Below are 22,620 nucleotides of genomic sequence, written 5' to 3'. Positions count from 1 at the left end.
GATGCATGCTTTCCCTCTGCACATGTAAATGTTTTTATGCTCCTCAGAATTCTGTCTTTCACCTTAAGATTCTTAGTGTTCCATTAAATTGGTCACATCAAACAATGTAACAAAATGGCAAACATTTGAGTGTTTTTTTCCTTATTAGTGTATATCCTCTTTTAAAAACACATTTCCGATAAGAAGACTGACTTTAATTGGCACAGTTTAAATAGTCTATTTCAAATGTATATTCTTCTACCCCTTGTGCCAAGGCAGTTCTGTGGAGTGGATTGGGCTTGCCTGGGGTAATTGGGACTCCACTGTAGGACTCAGCCTCCTGCTACCAACTCAGCCAAGTCTGCAGAGACCAAACCATTGATGTGACGCCGAGGAGGGAAGAAACAGAAAGTGCTGAAAGATGTTTTAAAGGAGTTGATCTGTCAGGAGTTTTAAAAGCCATTTTCTTATGAACATTATCTCCTTGGACATAGTGATTGTTAAAATAGAATAAATACGGCACCCTGCAACGTCACTGTGCAGAATCCTGCCAACATGTACATTCACACACAACTCTAACAATTTGTAGAATCCTGCCCTTGTTGGATCCTATTTTCTGAATACAGAAGAATATCTCACCAATTCCTGAAACAACAAAAAAAAATTTTCTTCTCGTGAAAGTGAGAAAAAGCCAAGGCAATTAACTCTGAAAAATGGCCTCTGAGCAAACAGTGCCTATGTGGGTCCTTTCTGTTGTTAGTGTCACACTTTACTCTGAGCCTTCTCCTAAAGCAGGGTTGAGTATAGTCTTCCTCTCCACATTGAATGCTAGCCTGATTCTCCTTCTATTAGATTTGATTTTTCCTCCATGGCAGATTGCTAGTATGTTTATCTCTGATAGCCCAGATAAACATATCTCTTGATCTCTTATTTCTTACTTAACAGTGAGAATGTAGAAATATACAGCTTTTCCTTATACTTCTGTAATGGAGCATTCTTGGTATATTAGAGAGACATCCTGGCAGAGAACCCATAGCTATACTCTCCAGAAGGTCTCTAAGTGCTAGACTCCCCTAGTCAAAGGGTAGATTGAGCCACAGACCTTACCTTCAAGGAACTTATAGACAAGCAGGATAAAAGAAATGACCCTCTGGACCTGGGCATGTACCTTAGTGGTAGAGCACTTGCCTAGCATATAAAAGCCCCTGGGTTCAATTCCCAGTACCCCCCCAACACACCCTTCAGAAAAAGTGACCTTCTGGTTATGGTACCTGACTTGCATTGTTTTAGATAAAGCATAGAGTTTGAAGAGATGAGATCAATTATGAATTTGATCATAACTTGGATGATAACTGATTTCTTATTTTCCCTTTGTTCCCATTTGTTCCTTACTTTTATGCAATGAATATCTCTCTTTGGTTGTTTAACACACCCAATAGGAGAATGAATTAAAGATCAGACTGTCACTTATTGGCACAACCTTTTAAAATCAAGTCAGATGCCACTAACTTAAAATATGCCTGCATGCCCACTTGGTGGGGCTAATACAGATTTTTTTTTTTCATGTCCTATGTGAGCACACAACTGACTCCCAAGGTTAGTGGGAGATCTGAATCAGTAATTTGCAAAATCCCCACCCTTAAGGAAAATCAAGGGAACACAGGTTGTTTTCAGAGGAACAATAAAACTTTAGAGTTCCTGCATAGCCTAAAAATAATGAAAGATGATACAGTAAACTAAAATACACTTTTCCTCAGATATTTTCTTAGCCTCATACACTAAGACACTTTGCTTCTCTGTCCCTTCCCAGCACTGAAGGCGCATACTTGTGTTATGTTGTTGTTCATTCACCCAGCTAGTCTCCACCAAGCTCAGGCGCCCATTATGCTCAATGTGGAGAACACCAATGCTTGTCAGTCATTGCTGGTCACTGCCCAAACAGAACCCTTTGCCTCCTAAAAGTAGAAGATTTTTAAGGGAATTATTTATCTGTTAAAATACCATCTGGCCTATGCATAATACATTGGCACCACCAAAATTGCCTGCATGTGGTTTAAGTATCTTTTTAAGGAATCGGGTCAATAGAAAACAATTAGTACTTTCCAGTCTTAGAGGAATATCATAAAGGTTAAAGGTAATTCTGTGTGACATATAGTACTCTCATTGGTTCTAAGATGTCTATCATGTTCCACATTTTAATTTGGAATTAATATGAGTCATGAAACATAAATGAGCCATGGCTTCCAACACCTCCCCTTGGTCTTGATACTGTGACTCCTGGCAAGAGCAGAGCACCTGGTACCTACAGGCAGGGAGTGAGCCTCATGGATTTGCTGAGTAGTTTCCTCCAGTGCCCCATGAGAGCCGTGCCAGCCTGAGTCAAATCCGCTCCCCATTTTCCTTCCTTCCTCCCACCCTGATCGACAGAGGTAGGAACATGCTTCACAGTCTATCTTTATCCTCATCTGCTGCTTGCCAAGCATTCTGTTGTTTGTTTTGGTGTTTTCCCCACCTGTTTAGACAAAATGACATATGCACAGTGTGCCTTAAAAGAAAACAAAAAATTGACACTTGCTTGAAATGTTTAAAGTTCAAAGTCTGTTTTGTGCTTGAACAAGGCCTCGAAACGACATGATGTCGCAGCACCATTCCTGCTGCCTCTTAACAGGAATAGCCTGGTGGCCCTGGATGATTACAATCCAAACACAGTCTTCTCCAGTAACTTGAACATCAGGACATATTGAACCATACGTCGTGAGTGAAATGTGATAAGAGTCTTGGCCCAGGAAGCAAAAGGACTATTCCTATAAGTGCAGGAAAACTAGATACTTAATAACCTAGGGGTATGTCTCTTTTGATGTTCAAAAACCCTTATTAGCATCATTTATGGAACACCTACTATATGCCAGGCACTATACATAAACACTTTGCCCATATGAATCCATTTTAATCCTAATATTCTAGAAGTGAAGTAGCTAATATTCTCCAACTTTGAAGAGGAAGAAACAGTACTGTAAAGATACTAGATGATTTTCTCTGACTGGCACAGCTACAATTGTTGGAATTGAAATTTGAATTCTTATCCATGTCTTTTTTTAAAAGACCTTATGTTATATAGACTATCGGTCCCCCAAGAGTTTAATACCATGATTTCAAATGCCAGACAAAGATTTTGGGGAAGTGGCTGTAAATTTTATTTAAATTTTACACTATACATTAGTCATTTCTTCTCTGCACCCCATCATTCTGTTTCATTAAATGTATTTCACAAGCTTATAAGCTCAGAGTCTTACGGCTTGATTGCCATTGAGTAAGAATAAAATATTTCCATTTCATTCACTTATTAATAACCTATCTACTTCAAAAACATACTGAAGATAGCTTTCAATACAGAGAGCGTACTCCCCAGATAAAAAGAACAGAAGCAAGAATGAAAGAACAGAGGCTGTGAGAGAAGGCCAGGGGTGAATTGCAGCAGAAACCTAAGTGGAATGACACTTAGGTTGCACTTCCTTCCTGCGAAGTCAAAAGATGGCAGGTGATCTCTCCTGGGTTAATAGAGAGTTTGAAAAAGAAGGAAAGCAATACGTCTTATTTTATCAATGTTATGAAAATTAGGAATTTTCATAATCAGAATATTTAGGTAAAATGATAATGTTGTTTTCACATCAGCAACATATTTAAATGTATGAATTTTTTATTCTAATTAGTTCTACATGACAATAGAATGCATTTTGACACACCATGCATAAGAGGAGCATAACTTCTCATTCGTCTGGGTACATGATACAGAATCACACAGGTCATGAAATCATATATGTACATAGGATAATAACGTCCAATTCATTCTATTCTCATTCCTACCCCCATTAAATGAATAATTTTTTAAATTGTCAAAACAAGATAATATTATCATTTGCTTGGAAAATAATGAAGGAAAACAGCTGTAAGCCTATTCTCTAAATACAAGTATGGTAATTTATGTGTTTTCCCTCTTAGTCTTCAAAAACAAATTGTCTCTTTCCCCTAGTTGTAAGCATAGCAGGAATGTCATGCTCTTTCCTATTTTCAATGATATGAAGATTTTCCATATCACTTGTTACTCAGACCTCATAATTAACATTTTACTGACCATATAATGCCTACCATTTCATTAACAGTTTTTTCTGTTGTTGGATAGTGATGTCAGTGCTTATTTTGTGGTACAAATAAAGATTATAATCATTAATTCTTTCAACTTTCAATTTAATAATAATAATATATACATATAATTATCAAATTATCTTTCACTAGAAATCTATAGGCACAAAATAAGCCCCTTCAAGGGAGGAACAATCTATTTCTCAAGTTTATTTTTTCTCCAAAATATAGTATCTTAAACACATTAAAATACTTTCTCAGTAATTTATTGAATACATAAAAGGTAGGTAGTATCACTCAAAAATGGCTGAAATAGATGGACCTTGATGATTTTCCCAGGATGGAAAGTATACCCTAGCCTCAAAAAAACTTAAAACATACATGTAAATACTTAATATAAGAATCCCAAATATCACTTTGAAGAATCAGAATGTCAGAAGGGGTGGGAGGGACAGGACCATATGAGCTGTGACCGTAGCCTCTTCCCTCCACTGGCCTCTCCCACCTTCCCCCCCCCTTTTGTGTTGCCATTTAGAGTTTCAAGCCCAGAGAAGTGATGCCTATTGATATTGCTCTGAATAAAAAACTATGCTATAAATGTGCGATCTCCCATCTATGGGCAGAAAGGGACCCTTAGCTGTTACTGTGTGTAATTGTTGAATGCATCTGTGTGCTTACTTAGAGCCCATCTGTACCCGGCTCCCCAACATGCAGCTCACTCTCTGAGTCAAGTCAGGTGCTCAGAGCAGCCGGCTGGGGCATGGGTCTACAAAAGCACCTCTTTTAAACATTAGGAAGGATTTTATTTTTCACTCAAGCCCTGATTACTCAAGATGTATAATCATAACAACTCCTAGAATTTCTCATATTTAAAAAAAATACTATTTGGAATTCTTTTTCTGTAAAAACTAAAATATATATGAGTGTTGTCTTGGAATAGTTGTATTTTTCAGAGAGATTGAATCTGCACTATTTATGGGTTTTGCACTATAAAACTCTGCAGCCCAGTCACATGGCTTCTTTTTCCTAAGCCATCTGTCACAGAGGTCTGGAATTTTATGTGAATGTTGGTTGTGCAGTCTTAACCCAAGTTTTTTTTTTTAATTTTTTTATGAAAAATGTCAGCAACTACAATATTTAGCATTTTACTTTATGTTGGCCATTAAACTTGATTACTATAGCTCTCTTTCATTGCTATAGTTACATATCAGCTATAAAGCCAAAAATTGTTTTGATGCGTTTCTGGCAGAATACATTGTGAGATCATGGAAGGGAGAGAGTACATGGCACTGATATGGTTAATATCTTGGATTTTTGTAACTAAGGTTTATTAATGCTGGTATAAAAACGTATTTGATATTATACAGATGGCATAAGATGTTGTGGTTACTACGTTATTATCCAGGATAAGCTGTACTGTCAAATTCAGAGCTTAAAACTATCACAGGAGATTAAACTGTTTACTAAAAATGGACAGAAAGATATAGCCAAAGCATCTTAGTACAACATATTAGAAGTGTATTTACCTCCTACAAATAGAATGCACCATATCTAGCTAGTAAAATGAGAGATTGACAATATGAACTTTGTGCATAAAACAAGCAAATAGAAGAGGTGCTTTTATTTTTTTAAATCAGGCATAAATGACAAGTCAGACTAAGTGCTGCCCAGGACTCAGTGGCAAATGGTCAGAGGACAGAGGGTAGAAGTAGGGAGAAATTAAAATGCAACCCCAGGAAAGTAACTGTTGACCGTGAGCATTAGGGATCTTGCTAATATATTCAGGACTTTTGCTTTACCAACCAAAAGGAAAGAGTAAAGAAACTGTCAAGAAGTTAATTGTGAATTGATAGATGATGTTGAATGTACCAGAAAGGTGTTATTTGACCTATTTGGAAAAATGACAAGCATGTTCTTCCAGCTTTGTGGAGTTACTGCATGGCAATGTTTGCAATTTCTGACTCTATACAAGCCACCCTGTGGTGTGAATCTTGAAGCAGATCCAGAACACATGAGCAGTTTATTGGGACTTCAGCCAAATACAGAATGCAATACTGTTTCTTAAAAAATTAAAAATTGAAAAAGTTTGGCAAAAGGTATCACAAGGAGCAACATTAGTTTTAAGTCTCATGCTAAGCATCTGCAAAATAAATATCTTTTTCCTGAAGTTATCATTATTAAACCCCAAATAGTCACACCATGAGCTGCTACCTGAGGGCCCCTGAGTGTGAAGTCTGGTTGCACTGTCTGCCTCTCTCTTCTCACCCACCATGATTTAACAAAGCTTTCCAGTTCAAATAACCTAGGGTGAAACATTGCTTTCATATTTATATGATATTCCAATAAAGATTCTCTTCCAGCTGGTTATGTTTTCATATTTCTCATGTTACTTTAATATTGTGATGGGGAGTTGGGGAGTTATATGTGCCTTTTGATGAACACAAATGTTAATGCTTTAAATGATGAATTTGGAATAATAATTCTATAAAGTAGAAAAGAAGATTTACAGCTAAACTTTAAAAATGTGTACATACACAAAACAATTTTAGCCAATATTCTTAGTATTTGGAGCATCTTATTATTTATATTAAGCTTACTTTATTTAAACCCAGAAACATGAAGCTCACTAATGGAGCTGTTCTTAAAAGTCTGCCTAAGAAATGAACATTACCCAATGCAAATCAGAAAGCTTGATTTAAAAGCAGATATACTTCCATAAAAGCTTACATTTAAAATTATCCCTTAAAAGCCCCACATGGCTCAGCTATAACTGCAAACTGCTTAAATGTTTTTCTGTTTCCTGTTGTGTATCAGGGAGCCGAGATAGAAGTGGATGAAAATGGGACATTGGACTTAAGCATGAAAAAAAATCGAATCCTGGACAAGGCTGCACCCCTAACTTCCTCTAATACTACCATTCCAACACCTTCATCTTCCCCATTCAAAACAAGCAGCATTCTGGTCAATGCAGCATTCTATCAGGCTCTCTGTGACCAAGAGGGCTGGGACACTCCTATCAACTATAGCAAAACTCATGGGAAGACAGAGGAGGAGAAAGAGGTATTGTTTCAATGTGTCAATCAATAAGCTGGAGATAGATCATGACTGCAGAGTATTACTAGCTTTTTTCTCCTACATGATATTTCACATTCCTTTTTTATAGTATGAAATCCTATACCTTGTTTTAGATTGTGATTAAGTGATGACTTTAAATTTCACATGAAATTTCACTTGCCTAAAATAATATTCATTATAGTAGTAGCTCTTATCCCCATGATGGTGACAATTTCTGCACTGCAAGATTGATTTTATTATCTGTCCCATCATAAAGGGGCAATGCCAGTTCACTAATTCTTTTTGAACCAGAAGGTTGAAGATGAAATCCAATCAGAAACAGTTTTGGAACCATGTCAAATCTGCTTCTTTGGTTTCATGAAGGAACTGTGTTGGCATGTCTATGTTTAGAGTCGTTGTTTGAAGTACTGGATCATAAATGTTGGATGTCTAAATTGTATCAATCCCAAAGTTGAGGAGACTTATTTGTGCATTTGGTGATCTCAGAGGTGGTTTTATCCTCAAAGCCAGAAGTTGTTACCTGGCAGAGCCAATTTAACCTTTACCTCTATAGACTGAATTGCTTAACTTGGCCTGATTCACCATGAACTACTTAGTGTCACTTAAAAGTTTGGACAGTTAGAACTCCCATTGTTTAAGCTGTCTATAATGGCAGGTGTGTACATAATGATTCCAATGAGTGATCCTATTTTGCTTTTTGTCAGAAAAGTCATTGATGGGATTGTCACTTGATACATTTAAAGGACTGAAATAGCCATTCTCTGCAGAAGTATATACCTTCTTTTTCAGCTTTCTGAGTTCACAGACTTGCGGGAGGTGGGGATCTAATATGATTTTGGCTTTAACATCGCAGAGTGTGAGTCAATATACACAGTAGTGATCACAAGATTGGGCTGTTTCCAAATCCTCCTTCCTTTCCTTCCTTCCTCCCTCCCGCCTTCCCTTCTTTCTCTCCACACACTTTCACTGGCATCTCCAAGTCCAAACAGTGAGTTGCAGCAACAGATAGACCCACTTCCATGATGCATGTGCATCTCAGTCACACCTGTGCTCAGAATTCAATAGGAGGACTGACCCATATCCAAAAGCACTGGTAAACAGAGTAGCACAGGCAGACACCCAATATGGAGAGGACGGAACAGCTAACCCTGCATGGGGTTGTCAGAGATGGGTACCCAGAAGAAGCCCCACCATCCCTGTTATCACGTGGAAAGATGAAGGGAGTCATACCACAGTGGATTTAACTTAGAATGTGCCCTACTGACTTTCTTCACTTTATTTTGCTGGGCTTTTAAAACTTCACCTAAAGTCTGGAATCAATCGGTCACAATACAGCAAGTTGAGTACCCCTTATCTGAATTGCTTGGGACAAGAAGTGTTTCAGATTTTGGAGGTTTTCAGACTTTGGAATATTTGCATAGACTATTGGTTGAACTTCCCTAACCCAAAATTTTGAAATTCAAAATGCTACAAATTGAAAGAAAATTTTTAAGTATCACGTTGGCATTTTGGATTTGGATTTTCAGAATAGGGTTTCTCAAGCTGTATTTTAGGAAATACTTTTATTTAAATAATGTGTGATGATTCTAAAAGGTGCATCTCTTCTGTCCACCATAATAATCCACTGTCGTTCAGGCTTGTGCAAAAAAAAAAAAAACCTTACACTGAACTTGCATCTGTTTATAAAATCTAGAAATCTATCCCCATTCACATTACTTGGTCATGCTGCACCACTTGTCTGAAATGGAAGTCTGAAGCATGCTAGAAAGTGGGCAGGTTGCTTGGAGGTAAAGTCCTCACAGGTCAAGATTGTTGATTTAATCCCACTACATACAAGTGTGCTTTAGCAAAGGGAGACACTCTTCAATTCACAAGACTGCTTAATCTCCAGCCAGTCAATTGCCAATTAATCATGGCATATGGCACACACTCCCTTAAAGGCATACCTAACACTAAGCACAGGATCTGTGGATGTTGGTTGAATAGAAGTCATTATTATCCATGAAGGATAATACTTTACAAGGTAACTGTAACTGCCTCCCTGTTCTTGCATGAATTGTACAGGGTCAAAATCCCAGGGTGTTCTAATCTCTGGGATCATCTCAATGCCATGTGCAAAGTGGCACCTAGGATTTCTGTCCTTATCCATGTGACTGTGTTGTCAAGGGACCTTGGTCAGTGCATTCAGCAGAAAGCTTCTGCAGTATTCAAACTCATGTCAGACAGAGATATCCAGTCCTGAGTAGTAATAAAGCAAATTTTCTTCAAGTAGATTCTCACTTTTGTGTAGAGTATCTTGTATTGTTTGGCATTGATTATAATTGTGTGCCCTTAGCCTTAGTGTCAACATTGCACCCCTTATATTCTGAATACCCCCCTTCATTATCTCCTTGGCTATCTTTCCCATTACCCAGAAAGGCAAAAAATGAGTCTCATAACAAATATTTTATATTTACTTTCTAACTGTGTTTTTTTGCATAATTTTAAAAAACACTTTGATTCATCTTGACAACTTTAAAGATTCAACTGGAGAATGTTTATCTAATGCATATAGATTTGTGACAGTATTTCATATCCCTACAAATACACAAATATTTGAAGGAGGTTTTTTTTAAGGTTTTTTTTTAATTTTGAGAATGACAGATTGACTTCAGGTTTCACAGCTGAGTCTTTTAATGCTGCAATTTTCAACCTGAGTATTCTGAAATCTGGAATTTAGAACCTATGTCAAAATTCAGGGCCACTGACAGTGACAAGGAGAACACCACAGATTCTCATTTTTGGACTCAAAGTGCTTGCCCTACGTTTGAGTTGGCAAAATATGTTTTTAGGCTGAAAGCTTATTGTCCCAGCTGTCTGCACAGGGTGAGTCATTGCTTGAGAAGCTATAGTTGATGGGGACACACACAAAGTGCTCCTGAATCATTGTTAACTCCCCAGTACAATTTCTCACCCTTGTACTTTGTTCTTTTATGTGTGCCAGGGTGATCTACTAACAGAGTATTTATCACATCCTGTTCTGAATCTTGAAAATAAAATGTGAGGCTTGATAGGTATTATTTTGAAAAAGTAGTTTGTATTCAGTGTCATCATGGAGAGGGTATCAGAAGGATACTATGTGCAACAAGAGTAAAGACAAAGAATGTTTCTGTATAGTGTCTCATTATCCCAAAAATCCTGCAAGGCAGGATTGGCATCACATTTTTTTAGAGGAGAAAAGTGATGCTTGGGGAGTTATAGTTGTTGGACCTTGTTATACAGAATTTAAGTATTAGGTTCAGAGGGGAAAATGGAGAAAAGGGGGGAGCCATAATTCACCGAGACACAGAGAGGGTGGGGGAGAGAAATTAAAGTTTAGAAATAATGAAGAGATGGTGTGTGGCAAAGTGTGATGGAAGCCCATTGTCACTGGTATTTTTGAGGATGCAAAACCAAAGTCCTCTGACCTAGGCAGGTCTCCATATGTGTACACAGAAACCAGTTACAGCACTGGGTCTGTCTTGTCACTTCCCAGTGAGCTCTCTTGAATTGCTGCACATGGCTCCGACAATACATCAAGAATGTTTGAACACCAGAATGTGGTGTGTCCTGCTCCTGCCCGTCCTTCCCTTTGCCACTTTGCCACCTCCTCTGTGCCACATACAATATACACACAACATTCACATGACCAGAAATCGAGTGATTATTTCTAATTCATTGTTATCTAGTTCATATGCACAACAGTTGCTTAATTTTGGTGGTAATTTTCAGAAAATATTGTCTGTCTCTCTCAGTGAAATAGCCTGTCCAGATGCCCCCTTAAAAAAAAATCCTGAATTTGGAAAAAAATCAAAATATCTCGAAAGGAAAGTACTGAGAAATAACTAGGGCTGTCAGTTTCATTCAACTGTCAGTTCTCCAAAGATTTCAGGGCTTAAAATGTTAAAAGTGCCAGATGCTATTATCTGTTATTCATGTTATCATTATGTTCTGGTCTTTACTGAAATCAATATAAACTTCCATCTGTACATTAAAGAATTTCATTGCACACACATACTTCAAACACACATGTACATACCATGTTCTCTCTTACACATCTTGCATGGGATAAAATTATTATTTCCAAAGTGATACTTTAAATTTTGGTTTAAAAAAATCTCATAAATGCTATCAATGATTTTACACTGGGTGATCTTTAGGAATCCATCCAGTATAAAGTGTTTCTGTAACAGAACTAATCTAAGAATTCTTTTAGTGATGGCCACATGTATTTGAATTATATACTCTCTGCAAGTTTCCAGTGGTAGAATATTAAGAAAAGTAAAAAAGACGGTTATTTTACAAATCAGTTGCATACATGAGAAACTAGAGGGTTTTTTTAAGTGATGTAATATTTAAAAGGTCATCACCAATAAAAAATATATTTTTAAAACATTGTCACATATTATTATATCAGATTAAATACCATTCATGATAGTCAGGCACAGTAGCACATGTCTGTGATCCCAGCTACTCAGGAGACTGAGGCAGTTTGTGAGTTTGAGACCAGTCTGGGCAACTTAGTGATACCCTGTCCCAAAATAAAAAATAAAAGTCGTTGGTGATATAGCTCAGTGGTAGAACTGCCCTGGATTCAATCCCCAGTACTGGGGCAGGGGTGTGGGGGATATATATGTGTGTGTGTTTGCATATATGTGTGTGTGTGTGTGTGTGTGAATGCCTTTTAGTCAAATATAATTCACACACTTTTGTAATTGATCATTTCTTTCAAAATCCTCCCCATTCTCTTGCCTTCCATAATGTACAAATTCAGCCATCAAACAACAATGGAAACATTCATATGTTCCTGTGTAAATGTACAAGGCTCCTCAGACTTTGTTCTGAACTCTATCATAAAGAAAATAATGAAATGATACTTTTTACTTAGTGCCATTTTTGTGAAAACGTCAGCATCTAAACAGAAAAACAAAGGTTCTTCCACACTGAGACAATATTGACCTTAGCTTTAGCTTTTGCCTCTACTTTCAGAAAGCCAAGGCATTTCTAAATTAGAGTGGAAATTACTACCCAAACTGAATCAGATTGTCCCAAATGGAGTGGATGGGGGTGGGGAGAGGCTGATCAGGTTTAGCCTTTAAAATTAGGAATTGCTTTACTTTAGTCTTTTACACTGTAAAACTTTAAAAAGATGCTCTTCAATCATGTGTCTTGCTGAGAATTCCATGGAGGTGACTTTAAAATAGCACTTGTCTTTACAGCCAAATAGATAACTATTTTGAAACATACACTTCCTTTGACTTTTGAATGTATATTTCTATCAGCTAGAATGTTTTTTAATTGTGAGACAAAAAAATTATTTTAAATCTTTTTTTTTAAATTTTTTTTTAGTTGTAGACAGAGACAATACCTTTATTTTATTTATTTTTTTTCTTCATGTGGTTCCGGGGATTGAAACCAGTGCCTCATGCAAGTTAGGCAAGTGCTCTACCACTAAGCCATAACCCTGGTCCTATTTTAAATCTTTAGAAAATATTATTTTTATTTTTAAATACCCTCTCATTATTTTAAAATTATTTCTTCCTAATAAATCTTCACTTTTTATCAATATTCTGTGTTTTTCCAGTGACTAAATGTTTCAGGGGGAAAATGGTAGAAATTTTCTTAAATACCTGGGGAAAAAGCTAAAGTAATAAAATACACAGAACATGCTAAAGATAAAACAGTGATATTGTCTGTTAATAGTATAATTGTACATGGTATCCAATGGATAGTGAGCACTTACAGTACTTCATTTGTTACCATTCCATACATTTGTAGTCTATTGGTCCAGTTAGTTCTTTTCATCTGCAGTTTCTTCTTTCAATGTGTAATTTGGACATAAACTTTACAAAATCAGTTAGTATTTTATTTTTCAGTAAATTAGCATGTAAATGACATAAATTGAACCAAACCAAGTTCTTTTAATTTGATCTAATAATAATATCACTTGAAATAGTTACCAGTGTATTTACTACAGCATACTCGTATGTAAAATAATTGAACTGTTGTTACGAAGTAAAGAATGAAGAATTTACATTTGCCTTGATAATGATATCAGTGTTCAGAATTTTTCGTTGGTTTAAAAAATTCAGGAATTTTTGTTTTTCCATTGCTTTTGAATGTAGATTCAGAATCATTAAAATTATATTATGCTGCAGCATTTTTATATCCATTTAAATTAAATGAAATTTAGTTCAAAAATTCCAAAATAGATCAATACTTTCAAGATTTGGAATATGTTTTTCTATATTAGTTAACATGATTTTAATTTTAAATCCAGAAAGTATTATGTTTACTGGATATGAGCTTAATGATAAAAGTAAGCTAATTATGTGATTGAGGAAAACTGTCAGGAGTTTTCTGTGAGATAATATACCACTTGGTAAATGAATGATTTGGAAAGATTAGTGACTCTTATGGAATCAAGATCAATATTAAGCTTTAAAAAAAACATGAAAATCAATAATATCCAATAAGAAATGCCATCCAATGATTAAAAGCATTACAAGATACTAAGTTAGCAAAAAAGAAAAGAAAAACAAGAAAGTGTTGTGAAAATAAAAGCAATTATCCAGAAAAAATGAAATTAAAAGGCTAAATACCATGGCCTCAGCTATTACAGATTTAAACACATAATTTAGATGTTAATTATTTGTATATTGGAATGAACATTCTGTTAACCTAGACTTGTATGTTTAAAACTCTGTGATTCATTTTTGCAATATTCCTTTCATCTTACTGCTGTTGTGTCTGCTGTAAAGAATTATGCCTGTGTTCTCTAGAACTACTTATTGCACAGAAAAAAAAATTGAAACATACTAACATATTCACTCAATTACAAGAAATGTCTCTATAATTGTATTTGCTAAGAACTTTTCAAAGGTATTCCCCAACAATTATAATTTCTCATTCTTCGCTTAGGGTAAAGGTCCCTAACAATCCAACATATCCTTTTATTCATTATCTTATTTATTTCTTATGCAAATTCTTTGTAGTATTTCAGCTAAATCTTTTAAGTCAAAACTTAAACCCGACTCCAATCACTTCAAATTGAGTTGTCATTTCAGGGTTCCCTAATGGCTTCGGTCTTTTTTTTTTTTCCTCCAGAAAGACCCAGTGAACTCTCTGGAAAATTTAGAGGAAAAAAAGTTTCCTGGAGAGGTCTCTATACCAAGTCCTAAACCCAAGCTCCATGCAAGAGATCTCAAAAAAGAACTAATCACGTAAGTGGTATCCAGTGCTGTACCCTGTAAGATCCTGGAGTCGAGAGACTCTAGTTCATGATTTTGGGTAATAATATCTGGCTTGTCCATTTGACTTTAGGACTCTTAGGGCAGTTGCAACTAGTCGATAGTTAAATGTTCAACCTATGCATTGAAATAAGTATACTACAAAAATGTACATGATGTGGTCCTATGCTAAGAGAACTGAAAATCTGCTGATTAAAAAATGAAATAATCTATGGGCTGGGGTTGTGTCTCAGCGGTAGAGTGCTTGCCTAGCACATGAGAGGCCCTGGGTTTGATCCTCAGCACCACATAAAAATAAATAAATAAAATAAAGATGATATTGTGTCCAACTAAAAAATAAATGTCTAAAAAAATGAAATAATCTAGAACAAGTAGAAATGCAGATATTTCGGTCTGAAGTTCCCAACTTGAGGTCCATTGACTCCAGAATGTCTAGGCTTGGCTTAGGAAATGTGCTAAGCTTGTAACATTTGAATCAAATGTTACTTGGGTAAAGGAGTGAATGATTTTCCTTGCATACTCTGAGGAGTGTTTTGACTTAAAAAAAAAAAAAGGATTTCAAGATCAATTACCCTGATTTGATCATTATACAATGTAATACATGTATCCAAGCACACATCATACCCTCTAAATATGTACCATTTCCAAGTATCAATTAAAAATAAACATAAAAGAAATACAGACAGAGGTACCAAAAGCAGTAAATGAATGAAACGCAGGAAACTATTTTTCATATATAAATGATTAAATACTAATCAACTATGCTCGTACATAAATACATTTATAGCTGCCAGTTAATGAGAGTTTCCAGAGAACAGTAACTTTTCCACTTAGGCACCAATTGCTTATAATCCCTGCTCTGTATCTCTCTGTATAAAATACTTAAATTTGTCCATTAAAAGTAAATTTAAAAACTTCTGACCCAGGAGATGCTACACCTGGGTGCTCTCTCTTTTTTCTTTTACAGCTGAACTCAAGAAAGTTGTCAATAGTGTGTGACTCAGTTTCCCTCTTGAATCTTTTCCAGACAGGCTTTTATTTCATTGTTCCTGTAAAGCCACCATAAGGTCACCATTCTTGTTACATTCTGCAGGAAGCCCCTCCCATTTGGATGTCCTGATTCTCCTGTTCTACCATCTCTAACTGTGATTTCCTGATTCACATCCTGCAGCAGGGAGCTCTGGTCTTCTCCCTTCCCCTCCCGCTTCCCTCCAGCACACCAAGACAGAACCTGCCCCAGGTCCTTGCAGTTGCTGTTCCTTTTCCCAGAACTCTGTCCCCAGGGCTTCTGAAGGACTTAACCTGTGCTCCCTCAGAGGTCTTTTTGCTACGGCAGTTCCTCACCTTCCAGTCTTGACATGCCTGCCCAGTTTTCTAGATCTTTTCTTTATCAGCAGCATTTCTCACCATCTGACATATGCATTTCCTTTCACCTCTGCTCTCTAGTGTCTGTCTCCTCACCAAGAATAAGGCCCCGAGGGCACAGGTGCTATTCCTCAAGTTTTTGTTCTCCGCTTGGAATCATAACTGTGCATAATATATACTTTGCTGCCTCTTATTCCCCAGCTACATGCACAGTGACCTGGGAACACATCTCAAATGTTGGTGCCAAGTACAGAGACTTTGTACATACTAGGCATCCAATGGGATTACTCCCAGTCCAGCATCAGTTTGCTGTGTCAACATGTGAATGGCTTTTACATAAGTTCAGAATGTGCATTATTTAAGGATTTCATAGGCTCAAATATTATGTTCTTGTATGAGCTCAATATTCACCTGAGACTTGGGGGTAGACACATAATGGATGGTATCAAACATATAGTAACTTAGATTCCATCAAACACTGTTTCTTTCCAAGAGACCACTTGGGTGAGCCGTCCACTTATTCCCACATGGACCTACCTATTTGAGCTTGCTTATCTTTGGATGGATTTTCTTTCTACACAGTATTTTTTAATATCTTCAAAAATGGCAAATTTTTATTTTTTGAGGATGGATTGTTGGAAATTGCTGGAAGTCATTGCAAATTTAATGTCATGCAAAATATTTTTTGTAATCTTTACTACTCAAGACACACATATATAAACAAAGCTAAATAAAAAACAGGAAACATCCCAAAGATTTTGAACAAGTTTTGAATGAACTTTTTGGCATATTCATGAATTCCTAGGAAATTAACTCTCTCAGAGACCATACAGGACACCTATTTTACAGGCAGGAAGAGTGTTTTGAAGGATGTCTCATATATATATATATATATATATATATATATATATATATATATATACACACACACACACGTGTGTGTGTATATGTATATTACTATGTTTTATGAAAATCTTGCTACTTACAGTGTCACCCTAGTTATCTGCCTTTAATTTTGATATTTTCATGTGCAAACCTTCCCAGAATATATCATCCAGTGGTTATTGGCATATGTTATCATGTAAGATTTTTCATCATAGATTTGGAATTAAATCTAGCTATCAAAATCCTAAACAGAAACATTTTCCACTATAATGTTGCCACTTATAATTTCTTTATTTTTTGACATTTATGTACCACCAAACATTTTCTACAAAAATTATCAGTTAATTAAATGCATATCTTATTACTGTGTTTCATAAGTAATGTACATGTAATTTGTCTAAAAATAATTGTGACTTCTTCCCCTTTTTTTTTTTACTACTTTTTTTAGTTGTAGTTGGACACAACACCTTTATTTTATTTACTTATTTTTATGTGGTGCTGAGGATGAAACCCGGTGCTTTGTGCTAGGTGAGCACTCTACCTCTGAGCCACAACCCCAGCCCCTACCTCTTTGCCTTTTGGGCAATGTTAATGTAATTGAAAAAAATAAAATTAAAAATAAAATAAATGCAATGCTGCTGTGGAACACTAGGTGGCGATGAATTCTGAAGTGGAGAGTAAGCAAATGAAACAGATCTACCCTCTCAGGATTCCAGATGGATAATGCTCAGAAAAGAGTTGTGGATGAGATGAAGGGCACTAGCAAATAATAATAATAATAATAATAATAATAATAATAATAATAACAATAATAATATTCCTGTTAATTTATCTTTTACTTTTTTACATGTATTTATTTTAACTTTCTTATATCCTATCCAGGAAAAGGGTAGAGTTAGTTTACTCAGCTTGAATCAAGCTCTGAAAGCCAGACATCCCTTTGAGAGTTCTAATGATTGTAGAGTCTTTAGATTACCTGAAAATTATTGGAAAGTACCACTTGGGGGGGGGAATACTTAGAAAATAATAATTCAGAAAATATTGGAATGTTAAAATCAATCTATCCCAAAATGTGCCTTCAAAGATTAAATTCTTGGGGCTGGGGTTGTGACTCAGTGGTAGAGCGCTCATCTAGCACTTGCGAGGCCCTGGATTTGATCCTCAGCACCACATAAAAATAAAATAAAAAAATAAAGTTTTTTTTAAAAAAAAAAAGAAACTAAAATGGAAAAATAAAACTTAAAAAAAAAGGTTAAATTCTTATTCAGAATGTATAGGTAAGACTTCACTCTGGGCAGGATGTCAGAGAAAATAAGATGTACAAATAATGTAATTGATTTTTTTCTTCTGATTCTTAACACTGCCACAAATAGTGGTAAGCAGATGGGGTCAATCTGCTTCCTCTGAACAAGTGGCTCTTCAGCAGCATCAGAGGAAATTAAATGACTGAAAAACCAAGGAACCTACTAATCGTGGAAGGAAAACTTCTAAAGATAACTAACTTCTTGCATTATTTTTTTAAACACACACAAAAATCCCAAGACACGATCTGAGTTAGTGAAGTATAGGGGCTTCCATTACAGTGCAGCACCTTTGGCAGATGTCCCGAGAGTATTTTCTTGGGCTAGTCATGAATTAGGGATCGTCTTTTTTGGGTTACAGCTTTGGGTGAAATTGCTTACAAGCTTTGCCAACCAAACTGTTCCTGTACTGTCAGCAACTTCCCCATCTAAAATATCCACTTAATTTCCAGTGAAAGGTTTTCTTCTTTTGCTGTCAGTGTTTATGAAGTTATTAGGTTGCCTAGTTTTAAAAACTTACAGAAATTCCTTTCTGGAATCTATCATATAATTGGTGCCAGTATTCTTAAAATCTGTAGTCATAATAAAGCATGGATTTATAATGTTCATTTTTAGAGAATTTATATTTTCAAAGAAATAGAACACTAATTGTTGCCGACTTACAAAATCACCAAGATATACATGTTAGTGTCATGTTCTTACATCATTTGAATCAGAGAATTGAATATGATGTTGGACACTGATAACTAAAAAAGTAATTCAGCATGCTCTGTTTTTAGTGTGCTGGTTCTTATATAAAAGCCAGTATAAATCCTTATTTCACTATTTTCTGCTTGTGCCCTATACAATGTTAACTTATCTTGAAGGGAAAAGCTGCTTGGTAATCTATCAGGTAGGGTAAATGACTCTGAAATGCACTTGACTCCAATGATGTGTTTTTCTGTTGACCCAGCTGTCCAACACCAGGATGTGATGGAAGTGGCCATGTCACAGGAAACTATGCGTCTCATCGCAGGTACCCAACAACCTCCGGCACAGTCAGGTTTTCCTCATCTTGCTCTGTTGCAATTACTTATCCTCATCTGTTCTAGCAAGATATCATTTGGATCAGGAAGTGGAGACTGAGTTAGTTAGGTTTGGGTTTATTTTTGTTTTTCAGAAATAAAATTATGACATATAGGAATCATGATTCTCAGCAAAAAAAAAAAAAAAAAATCTAGTGTAAGTGACAGAACCAGAGTTAGGGTTCATGTCCAGCTTTGGTCCTGTCTAAATCTAAGTGAAGGCAACAGAATGGCTGGAGTGGATCTGCCGAAGCAGTACCTTTGATTCTGGGCAGATAATAACTCAGGACCATGGAGAGATTAACAGTGCAAAAAGCTTTGTTGGAACTTTCTGTTTACCTTCTTACTGACATGATTTGCTTTCTTTTTGAGCACTAGTTTAAAACTTCCAGTCATCATGACTTGGTGCTGCAATAAGAAAGAACTTTGTAATCATTGTACCATGGAATTCCAGAACTGGGGAGTCTCATTGGATTAAAGCCCTTCATTTGATAAATAGCAAATCTGAGTTTATGAGAAAACAATTGAAATGCCAACAAACCCAGACTCTAATAGCAAAGCCAGATTCAAAGTTTTGTTTGTTTGTTTTCCCAATCTTTAGTCACCAGTAATTTAACATATGTTACAAACCCAGGATGCTCTTTGAGTCAGGTTTGTGTATATCAGTGTTGTGTATAAATATGTATATATTTTTTTTCTTTCTCCTCTGTAGTGTTTCTGGATGTCCGTTAGCAGATAAGACTCTTAAGTCCCTCATGGCTGCCAACTCTCAGGAGCTTAAGTAAGTGTCAGGAGACATGACCTCTTTGCCCATTGGCTCTCCTCATTCTCTGTCAGTGTAACCAATAAGGAGTAAATTTTACCTAACTTAATGATAAAAAAACACTTTTTCACCAAAAAAGTTGAAATAATATTAAAAAGTTACTATCATTTAATTTGCTTGCTTTGAGGGCATTTTATTTTATAATAGCTTTTAAAGGAATGATGTAATTATTAAACACAATACTTCTTTTTGTTTTCTTTTGTCTTTATTCTTTTCTTTTTCAGTACTGGGGATTGAACCCAGGAGTGCTCTACCACTGACTTACATCTCCAGTGTTTTTTATTTTTTATTTTGAGCAGAGGTTGGTCTTGAACTTGCAAACCTCCTGCCTCAGTCTCCTGAATTACTGGGATTACAGGTGTGCACCACCATGCCCAGAAAACTCTAGTTGTTAATTTCAGAATTTATTAAGTCAGACTTATGAAGGTGTGGCAAAGCATTTATATCATCTAATTTTAAGAAAATTACACATTTTACCTTTTGGTCATTTAAAATCATGCAACAGCCTTTCATTTTTGGTTGATAAACACATTTTTGGCTGATTTCTACGTCATCTTTAAGATCTCAAAGTCACTTGTGTATTTATATTTACTTATTGATTTTATTCTTTCTATTTTTATCTTCTTTATTCAAAATTTCTCATTTGTCTATTTTTATATTGTTTTATTACATATGTAATAATAAAAAAGTATAGTTCATCTTATGTCCTTGATAATGAACCTGTATAAAAATTTGAAGTTTTATTAACAGAAATAGTAAAGAAAACTATGAAGTATACAACATTTCTCATTTTCAAAGTGTTAAGAACAATTTGTTGTGCCAGGACAGATTCTAGAAATCATTTTATTGACTTCGTTTTTCTAGACTAAACTAGAAGAATGTTCAGCAGAGATTCATAACAGATTAAAAAGTAAGATGCACTAGAATATTTTAATCACTTCTACATTTTCCACATCTTAATTATTGCTATCAGTTCTCTTAAGTATTTTCTCTAAACAGTATTTCAAAAACACGTTGGTAATACATTGAAAGCATGTAGATTGAGAGATCCCATGGCACTGTGCAGTATTTTCATTTTTTATGCAGGCATCTAATAAATACTATGAATGGTTTTTCCATATAAGATATTTCATTGACCTCTTGTTTAGATATTCAAGGAAAAGCTCCCCAAAAAGATTATTTGGCACTGGTATTTTCATAATTGCTCTATGCTAATAAAGCAATATTTCACAAAAATGTTAATAGAAAAAGTTAAGCATGCAAACCTTTTTTACAATAGAGAGTACATATTATCTCTTTGAGTGGTTAATTAAAGACTTGTGCAGGTGTTTCCCGTTAGCTGGAGGAGATGTGTGTTGATATTTTAAAATTTCATTGCAAAATAAAAAAGTATTTATTCCCTATTTAGAAATTAATATGTTTCATGAAAGTTCATTGGGATACAATTTAAGAAAAGAAATAGTATTCACAGGTTTCTTTGGATTACCACTTTTTCTCAAATGGAACTCTTGTTTGGGTGGAGATCTGAACCATAGGGACCAAAAATGTGAAATAATACATAAAGATAATCTGTATAAAAACTTTCAGAAAAGCAAATATTTTGTGATGGTCTGTTTTCATTTCTATTGGGGATTTTTTTTAAAAGCAACATAAAGATGAAAATCTGTATTTATTCTAGTGTATTTTGAAACTGATTCCTAATCAGCGTTTCAAGTAGAAATAGATTCCCTTTCCTCTTTTACCCTTCTCCTTCCTCAGTGGTTGATTGCTGATAATAGATAATAGTGAACTTGAGTGAGGCAAGACGGAGCAGCAGGTGCAGGTTATGTACATTCTCTGGTGATAATATTAATGCTCTAAGTCTCTGGAGTTCACATATAGCACTGTTGTTCATGTGGAATTAGTGGGTTATCATGGCAGGACAGGATGTCAGAGAAAATAAATTATTCATAAAACCAATCTGGAAAATTGTTCTTCTTACATGAAAGATGAGAACCTTGCATGGTGTAGACAGAAGCCCAGCAGTAAGTTATGGGCTCACATTCAAGTTCTTCTCAATATAAGGTTTAAAAAAAGAAAACCAAATGTATAATAACTAACAGCTAATGCCATTGTCTGCCCTGCATCATTCAGTAGTTACGTCTTAACTTTTTCTTTAAAAATGAATCCTTAGCCAAAAGCTAATTATATTTAAGCAAAAAGAATCCCACCAAAAGCAGCTCTTTATATTCAATTCTATTGAATGTGTCACAATCCTCCTCCCACCCCTAATCTGAGGATCATGCTCTACTCCTGTGTTTCCAGGTGTCCAACCCCAGGCTGCGATGGGTCCGGGCATGTGACTGGAAACTATGCTTCCCACAGAAGGTAGGACTGATTCCTTTCTGAGAGGGGGGCACAGGTGTCCACAGTAGTACTGAGACCACTTATTTGTGTGTTGTTCTTTGTTGGTTGTGTATTGTAGTTTGTCCGGCTGTCCTCGTGCAAGAAAAGGGGGCGTCAAAATGACTCCTACCAAGGAAGAAAAAGAAGACCCTGAACTTAAGTAAGTGCAATGGTGGCAGCACTGGGGTCAGCTGTGTCTTGTTGACCAAATTGGAGGAGCCTTGGTTGGGATGCAGTTGAGCGAGCACCAGGACTACTGAAGCAAGAGTCAGATTGTTTGGAGGTTTGACAACATTTTCCCATTCAGAACTAAATTTCCATATTTCTTTGAAATG

General features: G+C 35.8%; 1 protein-coding gene across 1 annotated transcript in view; it reads left to right on the top strand.

Moving 5' to 3' along the window:
- Positions 1-22,620, top strand: part of St18 (ST18 C2H2C-type zinc finger transcription factor) — a 108,605-nt gene that overhangs the window by 67,804 nt on the left and 18,181 nt on the right. The window contains exons 12-17 of the mRNA XM_015485739.2: positions 6,934-7,179; positions 14,320-14,435; positions 18,966-19,028; positions 19,790-19,858; positions 22,205-22,267; positions 22,365-22,445. Of these exons, the coding sequence (XP_015341225.1) occupies positions 6,934-7,179; positions 14,320-14,435; positions 18,966-19,028; positions 19,790-19,858; positions 22,205-22,267; positions 22,365-22,445 (638 nt within the window). The remainder of the gene's footprint in view (positions 1-6,933; positions 7,180-14,319; positions 14,436-18,965; positions 19,029-19,789; positions 19,859-22,204; positions 22,268-22,364; positions 22,446-22,620) is intronic.

Source organism: Marmota marmota, unplaced genomic scaffold (genome assembly GCF_001458135.2).
Source record: "Marmota marmota marmota unplaced genomic scaffold, marMar, whole genome shotgun sequence".
Taxonomy (NCBI): Eukaryota; Metazoa; Chordata; class Mammalia; order Rodentia; family Sciuridae; genus Marmota; species Marmota marmota.
The sequence above is the reverse complement of the archived record's forward strand: the minus strand, read 5'-3'. Positions and strand labels throughout refer to the sequence as shown.